This window comes from Coregonus clupeaformis, chromosome 29 (assembly GCF_020615455.1).
Source record: "Coregonus clupeaformis isolate EN_2021a chromosome 29, ASM2061545v1, whole genome shotgun sequence".
Lineage (NCBI taxonomy): Eukaryota > Metazoa > Chordata > Actinopteri > Salmoniformes > Salmonidae > Coregonus > Coregonus clupeaformis.
The window spans coordinates 24,111,653-24,127,819 of NC_059220.1; the positions used below are offsets into that span (position 1 = coordinate 24,111,653).

General features: G+C 44.8%; 1 protein-coding gene across 1 annotated transcript in view; it reads left to right on the top strand.

The window, feature by feature from the left end:
• The first annotated feature begins 1,789 nt into the window (after positions 1-1,789).
• pgfb (placental growth factor b) overlaps positions 1,790-16,167 on the top strand; it is a 43,823-nt gene continuing 29,445 nt past the window's right edge. The window contains exon 1 of the mRNA XM_041854392.1: positions 1,790-2,381. Within this exon, the coding sequence (XP_041710326.1) occupies positions 2,313-2,381 (69 nt within the window). The 5' untranslated portion in view covers positions 1,790-2,312. The remainder of the gene's footprint in view (positions 2,382-16,167) is intronic.

Here is a 16,167-nt window from a genome sequence, read left to right on the forward strand (position 1 = left end):
GAAATGTTAAAATGCCATTTTCTCCTAAATGGGATTATAAATTTAGCAACTTTCAAAGCAGCATCCAAGTAAAGTGTATGATACACCATTTTGAAGCGCTGAATCTGTACTTTTATGAATTGTAAAAAGAAAGCTAATCACTTCAATTTGATAACCCCCCATAGAGAAATTCAGACACATTTGGCACCAATATATAATTTATGTTTCTGATTTTGGATGTATGAATACTAAAGATGCACAAAATATCTTTGAGTTAAATTTTTCCATAATTATGTTCTGGCAGGTATTGGACTCTGGGAGTATATCCTCTCCAGGGTGCTGTTTAGGTAATGAAGGGAGGATATTTGGACAACTAGAGATAAAGATTATTATTGCTATGAAGAAAGAATATGGCAGTCTGAACAGGAGTGGCCAGTGGTGGTCGTGAGGGTGGAAGATATCTTCCCTATTACGTAAATGCATACCTATGGCATCCATGAAATAATCTACCTTACTCATATACGCACAATCATATGAAGCAAAATGTGTGGTTTACCTTAAAGGTTTTTAAAATACACATATAAACATGATTATATATTGTATGTACATCTGTGTTGTAATTCTATGGCACTGTTTGAAGAGGAGTTCTTTATCATCCATGTCCATTTGCACTGACCCATGGTCCATAGAGCTGAGGTGGGTGTGTAGGTGGTGGTAGGGGGGGATCGCTGGGTCTCCTCAGAGTGTCGGAAATGTTTACAAACACAATCATCCTACGTGTGGTCTGTACAATAGTGGACGGCGGTGGAATCATTCAGGGCTGCTGGAGGAATGTGTGGAAGCCAAGTGAAGAATCCTTGCATTCCTGTGCTACTGCAAACACAGGAGTCCCATACAAAAGATTAACTCTGTGTGTCAACAGTCAAGGAATCTCTCTTTCTCTCAGACTTAACTAAATAGAAAAGTCCATCTCTCTTAAAGAGAAAATCTCCATGCATCCTGGATCCTGAAAATTACCCATGGAGAAGGGTATTAAATGCTCCCGCTAAAAAGGGAATATAAATGTTTGCTTTGCTCAAATGACTTTGTATGTCCTGAGTACTTTCAAGAACGCTTTCTCATGTCATGGTTGGAGAAAATAACCTTCTGTGCTTCACATAAGTAATAGGATTCTCATACATAAGAGGCTGAAAATGCATAAACTGTACAACACCAACAATAAGATGCTCTTACTGAAGCTGCTTTGGTGGTGCATGATTATTTATTTTTTTGCGTTGTGGTACTAATCAGTCTCCCCGAAATCAGACTATTTGCATCAGATATGATGGCACTGCACAAATGGTGTGGGTTGGAGTGGGGGGATTGGAGTGGATCATATAGTTTGACAGTGACTGCCAAATAGTATATCATCCTTTCTAATGACAATGTCATCAGTGACACTCATTATTCTGTATGTTGGCACATTTGTAATGTCTAAATCCTAACAGCTTGACAATTGGGGACCATTTTGGTCTCCAGGCCTAAACAGTGATATATGGTTGAGAAGAACCTTAACTGTCCAACAAATGTCAAAGGATTCATACAGTTATCAAGAAGCTGGGTATATGGATGAAAAACTCTACACCATAAGAACACAGCATATACCTCCACGAGTTCCATTAAGTATTTCCCGAGGAGAGAAGGAGGAGTGTATCACGGCTAGAGAGAGATGGAGGGAAACTGGAGGGGAGGGGATTTAAATGGGTAACATGTTGAGAGGTAGTGAGGCAATTAGTGACAAGTATGTCACTTTACCGAGGAAATGCACAGAGCAAGACCGAAATACCACCATTCTAATTCACCAGGTTACCGAAGTGTGACAGCGGCTCCTCGTGCACTTTTTGAAAGCAACATATGTCAACTTTTGGAAAGATATTTATAGATTATTTTTCGACTTGCTGATTTGTTGGACACGTTCTGGTGAAAATATTGTTTGCTTTAGAAGGGAGATTGTATGTGCAGTATTACTCTGATGTTTTTGTAACCTATTTCAAAAGGCAACAATATTTGTTTAAGTTGTTTATTTAATTTAATTTTTGCATATAAAATTATACAAATTCATATCAACTTACGTTCTAAGAGCCTTTTCTGTAGCTCGGTCAACTTCATCATATTACACTTGAGAGCAGTCATTGTCTCGCCGTTATTGAAGAAGGAACGAGGGAGAAGTTTCTCAGCTGCAATTTCTTCTCTGGACTGGAGAAGAAGAATCACTACTACGATTATCTGCACGTTGGTGGATTTCGCTTGCATTGTAAAACTTTCTCGTCTGGCCATCTGACAAGAAACACGAAATGAAACCCTTTGCCGCGTTTGTCATCCAGATTGCAGTGACGCTCCAACTTCAGTTTTCACCTGCTCAGGTATGTTATGTTTCAATATGCTATACAGAACACCGCGCAAATTAAATATTTATTTTCATTTTTATTCAAGCTACAATTCATATCCAGTTTATTGAGATATACCAATAAGGCATATAATTGGCCTATATGTTTGAAGATACGTCTAATGTCATAACAAATTATCAATATGATTATTTGTATGATTATAATGACACATGATTATTGTGATTCGTATTATTAATATGCTAATATTAATAATATAAATATAAATGTATTACACTGGTATTGACATATCAGATTAGACCACAAAGATGTCTTTCTAACTGACTCAGAAAAAGCATTTCAGAGCGCTATGTGGCTTTCTCATTGTGTCTTGATGATACTATAATCCCTTTTTGAACGCGTGCCATACTGAAACAGTTGCGTTATGAGGTGGAACGTGACAAACTGCATCCCTCTGTCTCAGACCGTTAAAGGTTTTCGTAGGGTTTCCAGGCTACATTTGGGGAATTTAAGAACTTTATGAATGATATGCACTAATGGGTATCTTCAATATATTCGTTGATTTCTTTATGAACTGTTCAGGTGAAACTCGACCTGCCTCTGACCACTCTCTCCTTCCCTAACCCTAATTGATTCTGCGAATTTCAGAGTTAGAAAAGAAAACCATTGTCTCCAGGAAGGCAGGAGAGTATCAGAGCCTTGTAATTCTGCTAGACGCTTAGAGACTTGGCAGCGTCAATCTGGTCAAACTGGCAAGAAAGTGCAGTAACAAGAAATTCACATCTCTGCACTTTTCACCTCACTTGCTAAAAGCTGTAATTTTCTCCACATCTTTTCTCCTACCTTGAAAACGTGTGTGTGTGTGTGTGTGTGTGTGTGTGTATGCGTGTGTGTCCTCCGTCACTATATGTAGTTTTAGTCAGTTGCTAGCCTCAGCAGCCATTAGTGTAATCCAGGTCCCTATTAGGACAAAGCTGGTCTGTGTTCTCAGTGCCTTGTCATTGCTAGCCTTAGTCCTAAAACGTACTGGCAATACGTTTGCTCGGAAATGAGAGGGAGGCCCCATTCAAAGTCTTGTGCCATCCTGTACTAACACTTGTAAGTAGATGTGCCACCGACCGGACATTGGCAAATGTGTCTGCTGTGAGTGCAGTACCAGAGAGAACCAATTCAGTCTCTCTCTTTCTCTTAAGGTGAGTAATCGCTGGCTCTGTCTACACTGCAGCTAGTCCCTGCCACTCATGTTTAATGCAGAGCAGCTCTCCTCCCAGGGCCCATTCACAACCATTGTCTCACTGTTCATAGACTGATTCTGCCTATTGGTCTGAATGGCACTGCAGTGGATGCCCTGTGCCCGTAGGCGTTGTGTGAATGAGGAGACTTGAGTTCCACTTCACTGAGGCTCAGCTGAGCTCTAAGGATGAGGCGACTAGAGCTGCATACTCCTCTGGGTTTTCCAAGCAGATCAGAGCCCTGGGTCAAAGCTCAGAGGGAGAGGCTGGCTGGCTGCTACAGGAACAGGAGTCAGTCAGTAGGAGAGTGGGAGTCTGGGGGGGGAGAGGCAGGGTCTGGGGCCGCCACATCATTAATACTAATCCACATAATCAGCTCATGGCCTGCTTAGTCAAAACATGAGGGGTGATAAAATCCAGCGCTCTTCTTGACACGTATCAGGTTAAGCTGGTGTCTGCAGTTTGTAGACGGATGGGGAATGTAAACTACACAACCCTGAGCTACAACATACAGTAAAGGAGGCCTTTAAAATATACAGTGAGCACCATAATTCATTGGACAGTGACAATTTGTTTGTTATTTTGGTTCTGTACTCTAGCACTTTGAGTTTGAAAGGATACAATGACAATGAGGGTGAAGTGCAGACTGTCAGCTTTAATTTGAGGGTATTTTCATACATATCAGATGAACCGTTTAGAAATTATAGAAGCTTCAGTCTCTTCTTCAGCATGTAAAATGCATGTTCAATTGGATTCAGATCCGGTGATTGACTCGGCCAGTCAAGGATTTTCCACTTTTTGGCCATCAAAAACCCCTTCGTTGCTCTAGCAGTGTGTTTAGGGTCATTGTCTTGTTGCATGATGAAGTGCCGTCCAATGAGTTTGGAGCATTTGGTTTTATCTGAGCAGATAAAATATTTCTGTAGACTTCAGAATTCATTGTTCTACTTCTGTCTGCAGTCACATCATCGATGAAGACAAGTGAGCATGTTCCACTAGCAGCCATACAGGTCCAAGCCATAATACCCCCTCCACCATGTTTCACGGATGAGGTGATATGCTTTGGATCATGGGCATTTCTTTTTTTTCTCCACACTCTCCTCTTTCCATCACTCTGGTACATGTTAATCTTTGTCTCATCTGTCCACAATACTTTTTTCCAGAACTCTTGTGGCTCTTTTAGGTGCTTTTTAGCAAACTGTAATCTCGCCTTTCTGTTCTTCAGGCTTATCAGTGGTTTGCATCTTGTAGTGTACCCTCTGTAGTCCTGCTGGTGTAGTCTTCTACGTATGGTAGACTTTGACACATCTACACCTGCATCCAGGAGAGTGTTTTTGATCTGTTGGGCTGTTGTCAGGGGGGTTTTCTTCACCATAGAGAGTATTCTCCGGTCCCCACTACAGTGGTCTTCCTCGGTCTACCGGGTCTTTTGACATAATTGAGTTCACCGGTTGTTTTTTTGTTGTTAATGATGAACCAAACTGTTGACATGGGCATGGTCAGAGTTTTTGCAATCTTCCTGATTGATTGATTTTCATTTCTGAGCCTTATGACGGCCAGCTTAATTTGCATCGACACTGCTGTCTTCCTCATGTTGTCACACCCCAACAACAACCTCCAAAGGCAATAGCAAAGTCTAGAATCAATACTATTCATCAACAGCTCTCCTGCATTCACTAACGAGACAAATGAATACACCTGCCTAACAACACACATCTGTGAAGCCAATTTAACAAATACTTGTAGTACCTTAAAATGGGGGGACCATGTACAAAAGGTGCTGTCATTTCTAAACGGTTCATCCGATATGTATGAAAATACCCTCAAATTAAATCTGACAGTCTGCACTTCACCCTCAGTGTCATTGTATCCTTTCAAACTCAAAGTGCTAGAGTACAGAACCAAAATAACAAAAAAATGGTCACTGTCCAATGAATTATGGTGCTCACTGTATATCGCACTTCTCAAATGTCACATTGATATGCTGCAACATTGTCTTTTTACAACTTTATAACAGTGTTCTTCTGGGCGAGAGCCTGGATGGAATGCTGCTCTTTATCTGCTGCCCTGCTAAAACTGAATATATACTCAATGCTGTTATAGGGGCTGCCGGGGTATTCTGCGTGTTTATCCTCAGTGCTGTAGTGTTGGTCCAGGTTATGTTTCCAGATTACTGTAAAATTGTAAAACCATCTTCCTACAGTTATTCCAAGATAAGACATTTTACTTTCCCTTTTAGGAGTCTTGATATGCTGCTTTGACATACAACAGTAAATAATATCCGGACGTCTCACACAGTAGCCAAAGGATTTATCCAATGCAGGGTTTTCTCCTTTTTCCCAATCCCACACACTTCATGATGAATTCATCATATGCAGCGTTCCAGGGGAACTCGCTGCGTTAATTTTGAGGATCACAATCAGATCATAATTTGTATTTTTGCACGTGAGGTGTCACTTGAATACCAGGTCTGGATGGGCTCTGGGTAATGGCCTTTTTGAACAAGCTTAAACAAGGAACTGAAACTTAAACAAAGTGATGCTTTGGACACAGTATGATCATCCTCAAGAGGGTTAGCTAGGTTACACTGAATGCTCAGAGTCATTCTGCTTATGTGAAGAGGAGGCCTGGGATGTACAGTGAGGGAAAAAAGTATTTGATCCCCTGCTGATTTTGTAAGTTTGCCCACTGACAAAGAAATGATCAGTCTATCATTTTAATGGTAGGTTTATTTGAACAATGAGAGACAGAATAACAACAAAATAATCCAGAAAAATGCATGTCAAAAATGTTATAAATTGATTTGCATTTTAATGAGGGAAATAAGTATTTGACCCCTCTGCAAAACATGACTTAGTACTTGGTGGCAAAACCCTTGTTGGCAATCACAGAGGTCAGACGTTTCTTGTAGTTGGCCACCAGGTTTGCACACATCTCAGGAGGGATTTTGTCCCAGATCTTCTCCAAGTCATTAAGGTTTCGAGGCTGACGTTTGGCAACTCGAACCTTCAGCTCCCTCCACAGATTTTCTATGGGATTAAGGTCTGGAGACTGGCTAGGCCACTCCAGGACCTTAATGTGCTTCTTCTTGAGTCACTCCTTTGTTGCCTTGGCCGTGTGTTTTGGGTCATTGTCATGCTGTCACGACCCATTTTCAATGCCCTGGCTGAGGTTCTCACCCAAGATTTGACGGTACATGGCCCCGTCCATCGTCCCTTTGATACGGTGAAGTTGTCCTGTCCCCTTAGCAGAAAAACACCCCCAAAGCATAATGTTTCCACCTCCATGTTTGACGGTGGGGATGGTGTTCTTGGGGTCATAGGCAGCATTCCTCCTCCTCCAAACACGGTGAGATGAGTTGATGCCAAAGAGCTCCATTTTGGTCTCCTCTGACCACAACACTTTCACCCAGTTCTCCTCTGAATCATTCAGATGTTCATTGGCAAACATCAGACGGGCACTGCAGGGGGACCTTGCGGACGCTGCAGGATTTCAGTCCTTCACGGCGTAGTGTGTTACCATTGTTTTCTTGGTGACTATGGTCCCAGCTACCTTGAGATCATTGACAAGATCCTCCCGTGCATTTCTGGGCTGATTCCTCACCGTTCTCATCATCATTGCAACTCCATGAGGTGAGATCTTGCATGGAGCCCCAGGCCGAGGGAGATTGACAGTTATTTTGTGTTTCTTCCATTTGCGAATAATCGCACCAACTGTTGTCACCTTCTCACCAAGCTGCTTGGCGATGGTCTTGTAGCCCATTCCAGCCTTGTGTAGGTCTACAATCTTGTCCCTGACATCCTTGGAGAGCTCTTTGGTCTTGGCCATGGTGGAGAGTTTGGAATCTGATTGATTGATTGCTTCTGTGGACAGGTGTCTTTTATACAGGTAACAAGCTGAGATTAGGAGCACTCCCTTTAAGAGTGTGCTCCTAATCTCAGCTCGTTACCTGTATAAAAGACACCTGGGAGCCAGAAATCTTTCTGATTGAGAGGGGGTCAAATACTTATTTCCCTAATTAAAATGCAAATCAATTTATAACATTTTTGACATGCGTTTTTCTGGATTTTTTTGTTGTTATTCTGTCTCTCACTGTTCAAATAAACCTACCATTAAAATTATAGACGGATCATTTCTTTGTCAGTGGGCAAACATACAAAATCAGCAGGGGATCAAATACTTGTTTCCCTCACTGTAGGCATCTACCCTGCTGGGCCCACAGTAAACCATTCTGCAGACAGGCCAACCAGAATGGAAAAGCAAACATTGGCTATGTGGTTGGGGAGACCATTTATAAATGTCCCTCTCCTGCTCTAGCTCTTTCAGGTTGGAGTGTTTCTCCTCTCTGAAATATGCACCTTTAATTGATGATGATGTTTTCTCGTCAGTGTCATTGCTGCCACTGTTGACACACGTTTTTATGACTCTTGTCCAAGATGAGAGTTCAGGCTGACTGGGCCGTGTGTGTGTGTGTACAGTCGTGGTCAAAAGTTTTGAGAATGACACAAATATTAATTTTCACAAAGTCTGCTGCCTCAGTTTTTATGATGGCAATTTGCATCTACTCCAAAATGTTATGAAGAGTTATCAGATGAATTGCAAATAATTGCAAAGTCCCTCTTTGCCATGAAAATGAACTTAATCCCAACATTTCAGCCCTGCCACAAAAGGACCAGCTGACATCATGTCAGTGATTCTCTCGTTAACACAGGTGAGAGTGTTGACGAGGACAAGGCTGGAGATCACTCTGTCATGCTGATTGAGTTAGAATAACAGACTGGAAGCTTTAAAAGGAGGGTGGTGCTTGAAATCATTGTTCTTCCTCTGTTAACCATGGTTACTTACAAGGAAACACGTGCTGTCATCATTGCTTTGCACAAAAAGGGCTTCACAGGCAAGGATATTGCTGCTAGTAAGATTGTACCTAAATCAACCATTTATCGGATCATCAAGAACTTCAAGGAGAGAGGTTCAATTGTTGTGAAGAAGGCTTCAGGGCGCCCAAGAAAGTCCAGCAAGCGCCAGGACCGTCTCCTAAAGTTGATTCAGCTGCGGGATCGGGGCACCACCAGTGCAGAGCTTGCTCAGGAATGGCAGCAAGCAGGTGTGAGTGCATCTGCACGCACAGTGAGGCGAAGACTTTTGGAGGATGGCCTGGTATCAAGAAGGGCAGCGAGGAAGCCACTTCTCTCCAAGAAAAACATCAGGGACAGACTGATATTCTGCAAAAGGTACAGGGATTGGACTGCTGAGGACTGGGGTAAAGTCATTTTCTCTAATGAATCCCCTTTCTGATTGTTTGGGGCATCCCGAAAAAAAGCTTGTCCGGAGAAGACAAGGTGAGCGCTACCATCAGTCCTGTGTCATGCCAACAGTAAAGCATCCTGAGACCATTCCTGTGTGGGGTTGCTTCTCAGCCAAGGGAGTGGGCTCACTCACAATTTTGACTAAGAACATAGCCATGAATAAAGAATGGTACCAACACATCCTCCGAGAGCAACTTTTCCCAACCATCCAAGAACAGTTTTGTGACGAACATTGCCTTTTCCAGCATGATGGAGCACCTTGCCATAAGGCAAAAATGATAACTAAGTGGATCGGGGAACAAAATATCGACATTTTGGGTACATGGCCATGAAACTCCCCAGACCTTAATCCCATTGAGAACTTGTGCTCAATCCTCAAGAGGTGGGTGGACAAACAAAAAACCACAAATTCTGACAAACTCCAAGCATTGATTATGCAAGAATGGGCTGCCATCAGTCAGGATGTGGCCCAGAAGTTAATTGACAGCATGCCAGGGCAGATTGCAGAGGTCTTGAAAAAGAAGGGTCAACACTGCAAATATTGACTCTTTGCATAAACTTAATGTAATTGTCAATAAAATACTTTGACACTTATGGAATGCTTGTAATTATACTTCAGTATACCATAGTAACATCTGACAAATATCTAAAAACACTGAAGCAGCAAACTTTGTGAAGACCAATACTTGTGTCATTCTCAAAACCTTTGACCACGACTGTACACTCTTAGAAAAAAAGGTTCTACCTGGAACCAAAAAGGGTTCTACCTGGAACCAAAAAGGGTTATCCTATGGGGACAGCCAAAGAACCCTTTTTGAACCCTTTTATCTTAGAGTGTATGTGTGAATGCATGCGTTTGTGCGTGTCTGACTGTCTGTGCATCTCTGTGTGTGCAGACATGCATATGTCTGACTGTGTATTTTTTGTCAGTGATCAGTTCATTAGAGACAGTCACGGTCGTAGATGGTGTGACGTCACGAGAGGCTACACAGCTTTCAGCGGGATTGCTCAAGTAGTGCAAGGAGACAAGGTTCAAACAAAACAAGGATTTTATTATAGGTCTTGGGAAATTAACGAAAATATAACAAAATTCTGTTCTCTTGTGGCTCTTTAAGGGTTAACAGTTCAGGGATGTCTCTTCCACATCCAAAATCATAATTCTCACTCGCTCAGATAACTTTTCCCCAGCCTTACTGTAGTCCACGTTGCAGCTAGTGGCCAACCCAGCAAAAAGTCCTTCCAAATGTCTCTCACGTATTTCCACAGGTGCATATATCCAAAGGTGAGTATTTCCCAAAGGTAAGTATCTCCAAATCCTTATATTCCTCATGGAAGTGGACGTGCAGCACTCTTGTCCTCCAGAGAGCCCAGGTTGGAGACTGTGTCTCTTCACCCCCCACACACCCCCTCAGTGTGTCTCTTCCCTTCCCCAACCTTCAGCTCATCAGCTCCTCATTTGTTTCAGCTGCGTGGGAAGATTGGCCATAGAGGGGTGGAGTTCCCGACCATACCAGCAGATGGAGCCATAGCTGTCTGGGTTTGCAGCCACCTCAGGGGGATGTAACGTCCCTCCAGGACACAGCCTCTCGTGACATCACACATCCCCCTCCTCGGGACCGACGTCCTCGTCGGGGTAAAGGCAGCGAAGAAGGCATCACGCCGGGAGAGGGCGTCCGCATTGCCGTGGTGCTTGCCAGACTGCTCTCTCTTCAACTCCTCCAACTCTAGGACCAGGGACTCAGCCTCCTGTTGTCTCTCCTTGAGTTTCTTACTGAACGCATCAGCCTTGGTTTTAGCAGAGTTTAGCTTCTGTTGAGCAGCTTTCAGTTCCTTCTCTCTCTCTGCCTCCGCATTCTTCATCTTGTTCTCCAACACCTTGTACTTCTCCTCTGCCTTCTTCTGGACCTCCTTACTACTGCGCAGGGTCTCCTCACACTCCTCGATGGTCCTGCGCAGCCTCTCCAGCTCCTCCTGTTGCTTAGGGAAGGAGCTCTGTTGGAGTTTAGCCTGGAGGATATCTAACTCTTCTGTCTTCATGTCTAACTGTTGCTTTAACAAACGATACCTCTCAGCGGTCCCCTTCAGACCAGACAGTTCTTTGTCCAGATTCTGTAGCTCCGTCTCTGTGTCGGTCTGGGCACCTGCCATCCCTATCAGAGCCCGGGCGGGAGTGAGTAACTCGGAGGATTGCACCGGAGCCTTCCCAGGATGAGTCTTGCCTCTCCGTTTCCGAGGTACTCGGGTTATCCTCTCCTGAGACTCTCTCCAGAGTGGGTAAAAGGCTGGGCAGTCTCGTCCAATTAGGACAGGGACGGGGAGGGAATCAACCACCCCCGCCGTCGTGTGTATGGTTCCCCGTGTGCTGGTCATTGTAAGTTCAGTAATGGGGTATTCTCTGGTGTCCCCATGGACACAGGAAACTGGGAGGACTTTCCCGGGGTCAGACACGTTGGGCCCACCAAATCCTTACGCACCAGGGTGGCCCGGCTACCAGAATCCAGTAAGGCCTCCACATCATGGTGATTCACAGTTACCGGGCAGGTGGGGGGGTCGATCTGGGCCGCCATCTACGACTCCCAAGAGCGAGGCAAAACGGTGTGTGGGTGCTGAGCTGGAGGACTCCGCAGTGGGCATAGGTTCATCGGCTGGTTTCCCACACTGCCAGGAGATATGTCCCATCTCCCCCACACTGGTAACACTGTCGAGTTTCCCCCTCCTGGTGTACTCTTCTTGGACCCGCCTGGTTTCTGGCTCCCCCTGGAGCCGGGATAAAGTCCTGACGTGGCTGGGTTCGAGACCTTGGGGTCCTTTGGACGGGTTCTTCCCATTTGTGGTGGGGCCGCACTCCTGGGGTCTTTTCGGGAAGCATTCAGCATCTCCGCTGTGGCCTGGTACTTTTCCACAGCTTCCACGGTCAGATCAGCCGTGGTCAAGGCCTGTTGACTGATGAACCGTTTTGCCTCATAAGGCAGGGCGCGTAGGTAACGATCCACCACAACGGCCTCCACCACCGCCGCTGCTGTATTCCTCTGCGGATCCAGCCATTTCCTTGCGGTCGGACAAGTTCATGCATCTGCGCCCGAGGAGGTTGGTCTGGTTGGAAGGTCCAGCTGTGAAAGCGCTGGGCCATACCAAACTTTGTGAGTCCATATCTGCTGAGGATCTCAGACTTCAGGGCATCATAGTCAGTAACCTGGTCAGGGCCCAGGTCCCGGACAGCATTCAGCGATTCCCCGGTTAGGAAGGGGGCTAACAGACCAACCCACTGTTGCTTGGGCCAGGCTTCCCCTAGTGGCCGTGGCCTCAAATGCATGCAGGTATGCCTCAATGTCATCGGTAGCTCCCATCTTAGATATAAAGTCACTTGCCTTTATTGGGCGGGTATTTTGGACAACCATCTGTCTCTGCAACTGCAATTCCTCTGCCTTCAGAAGGTTGGCTTTCTTTTGCTCCTCCAAGAGAGCCACGTTTGCTTGCATCTGGGCTTGCTGGCCAGCAACAAGGGCTTTCAATATGTCCTCCATTTCAGTCGGCGGGGAGCCTACGGCCAACTTGGAAAACTGGGTGATCAAACCTTCGGTATCCTCCTCTGACATGCACTATTAACGCTTGAGCGTGCCTGTATTCTCCACCATCTGTGACGTCACGAGAGGCTACACAGCTTTCAGCGGGATTGCTCAAGTAGTGCAAGGAGACAAGGTTCAAACAAAACAAGGATTTTATTATAGGTCTTGGGAAATTAACGAAAATATAACAAAATTCTGTTCTCTTGTGGCTCTTTAAGGGTTAACAGTTCAGGGATGTCTCTTCCACATCCAAAATCATAATTCTCACTCGCTCAGATAACTTTTCCCCAGCCTTACTGTAGTCCACGTTGCAGCTAGTGGCCAACCCAGCAAAAAGTCCTTCCAAATGTCTCTCACGTATTTCCACAGGTGCATATATCCAAAGGTGAGTATTTCCCAAAGGTAAGTATCTCCAAATCCTTATATTCCTCATGGAAGTGGACGTGCAGCACTCTTGTCCTCCAGAGAGCCCAGGTTGGAGACTGTGTCTCTTCACCCCCCACACACCCCCTCAGTGTGTCTCTTCCCTTCCCCAACCTTCAGCTCATCAGCTCCTCATTTGTTTCAGCTGCGTGGGAAGATTGGCCATAGAGGGGTGGAGTTCCCGACCATACCAGCAGATGGAGCCATAGCTGTCTGGGTTTGCAGCCACCTCAGGGGGATGTAACGTCCCTCCAGGACACAGCCTCTCGTGACATCACAATGGGTTATCTCCATACAGTCAGGATAGGAAGCACCTGGGTTTCCCTTTAGAACAATGGTGTCCTGGTTGTCTCACTGTCTGACGATCATCCAGTCACCAACACCATCTTTCATAAGAGACAAATGCTCCATGTTTGCCATTCACCAATTGTGTTGCTCACATTCCATTTATTTTCTGCTCTGTCTTTCCTGTTCTATGTATTTTTAGCACTTCCTGCCCTGGGCACAGAGGTGTGAGGGTAGTGATGGTCGTGTGTAAAATGAAGAATGTAGCACCGTGTGTGTACCAGCGTTGACATCCTGTCTGCACTAGCTGCATTCACACTAAGGGCCAATGACTCCACTCCAATCGGCCCACTGCCCTGACAGTAAGACAGCTTCCAACACCTGCTACCAAAACCATGGGAATGGTCTCAATGATGTTGCTTTCCTTATAACAGTTTCACTACGAGGATGAGTGGATGTAGATGAGTAAGTAAGAATTTCACAACAGTGGTGGCTGTCTCATTCTCCTCTATAGTGGATTATCTATGCATTGAAAGCCTCTATGATGAATGAACGGGTAGAAGACTGTTCCTCTGTCTCCGTTCCAAGAAGAGGGTTTGTGTTGGAATATAATTTCCCTCCTTTGACTCTCTGAGATAGTGCTATCCTCTGATATGTGTGAAGGTCTTTATCATAACATTTCACAATTGATTCATTTCCTGAGCGTCCCTGAGCTGGTGCACAGAGGAAAGCCTCCAACGCCCGGTGCTGTGTTTGTGTGTGTGAGGAGATGATTCTGTACAGGTGTTTCCTTTACATCAACACTCAGAGCAAAACAATACTTGAGTCCGACCATCTGTGTCACATACAGCCAATTACCCCGGCCTGGCCTATACTGAAGAGATGTATCTATTTATACACTGGCCCTGTGGTAGCCAATCCAGCCAGGCCTCAAAGTAAACACCTGACACTTTAGGTTACACAGCAGACAACTGGTCACAATCTCTCTCTATGATCACAAACACAAAAACAAACATGCACACCTACACACGTACACGTACACACACGCACACACACACAGAGATCAATTCCACCTTTAACTTCCTCCTCATGCTCAGGGAAGCTCTATTTCAGTGCTGGTCTTATGTGATCCAGACGAGGTGAATGAGCATGCCAGACTGTTTGAAGAGACAATGGCAAGGAGCTGCTGGCTGTCAAGTTTGTTGTCGTTGTTACGTTGTTATAGTGACAAAGAACCCACCTTTACTCCTCTTTAGTTGTAATTCCCCGGCCCAGGGGAGAGGTGCAATCACAATCAGGAAATATGGATTTCTCCTTCCTCCTACGGGGGTGGGGACTAGGGAGCGGTGGCGCTCGGGGCAACAGTCCACTCACCAGGCTTTAATCTCCCATCTGGCTGTAATTTACTGTGGTTTACACAGGGTGTACAGCATTTATTGTAGCAAGGACCACAATTACACCGATCATCCTTATTTGAAGACGTGTTTGTGTGGATGTGTGTGTGTCCTTTGTCACTACAGTATATGTAGTTTTAGTCAGAAGATAGCCTCAGCAGCCATCAGTGTAATCCAGGGCCCTAGTAGTGTGTGTGTGTGCTCGCATATATGGGGAAATGAGCTCTATCTAAAATAGCATTTAACACATTTAAATAGGCCCTTACCTACATAGCTATTTTGTAAAGCGGATTTCATTTGACAGGTTTTGGTTTTCAGGGCTGTGTTCTTCCAGACAGTAATCCCACCCTTCATCAAATGAATACATCACAACCCATTAGCAGAACCTAGGGTTTTATGTTTCTCCCTAACTGGATGTTTATGTTCCTAAAACACGCAGTAACACAGCTGCTATACCACCATTAATACACTTTTACTCTTCCATTAACCCAAGCCCAAGAAGTACTGCTCTTTTATGAGTCGATTTGTGGCTTTATATCTAGTTTTTAAATTATCTTACAATGTTTATATTTCACCTGTATACTCAAATGTATCCTGAATATGCTGCGTATACTGATGAGGCGTGTGTTCAGTGGGCGTTGGTTTGGTGGGATTTGGGGAATGCTCTCTGATCATGGAGCTATGACCACCCTGGAGCTCCAGATGGACACTGTCAGACCCACGGTTGGGTTGCTGTCATTGGGGCTATGTTCACCTAATGTATACAAAACAGCGGTGCTCTCCCTTTCAGACAGTGGCGATGGATACGGCGTTACACCGGCTCATTGAAAACCTTGTAGTTAATGTTATGGTCATGGATTTGTGGAGCTGGAATCCAATGTGAAAAAATACCCTGTTAATAAGGGAATTATTACTCAAAGGTCAATTCTTTGTTTGTCCGTCTGTTGTGTGTCTTTGCTAGTGACTGACCACTGCCCTGTGTGGTCTCAAGTTTAGAGCCAGGCTTACCATTCAGCAGGAGACCAACAACATGACACAGTTCCAGTGGCCACTGTGTTTTGGGCCAGGGCACCCGAGGAGGGGAGCTGCTGTGCTCCAGTGGATTGGCTCCTGAGGTGGGGGTGGGATGGTGGCTGGTTTTTCCTTAGCTCCCCTAACCCCTTCACTCACTGACCTGCAACTCATCCAGGGCCTGTCAACCCACAGATTCAGGCCAACTTAATTTATGTGTGTGTTTTCCCCCTTCCCTGTCCCTTTCCATTTCCCTGAAAAAGCTTACGTGAAAGACAAAGAATATTATGCTTTCTGTCCTGTGTATTTTCTACACTGTAATGAGACACACTATCACAGTGATCTTTTGGGGCTGGTGTGTGTCTGTTGGATATCAACTGCCTTTTTGTTTTTACTCCACTATCAACAAGTGATTGAAGATGTTCTTATCATCTCTAGTTTCTAAAACTGTCTCCTCTGTCCGGTAATAACTGGCCAGCTCACACTGTACTGTACTGTAGCAGCTTGACAGTTCAACAGGAAAGGAGACAGACAGACAATGTAATCAAGTGCAGTGTAACCTCCACCAATACAACCACTCAGGCAAA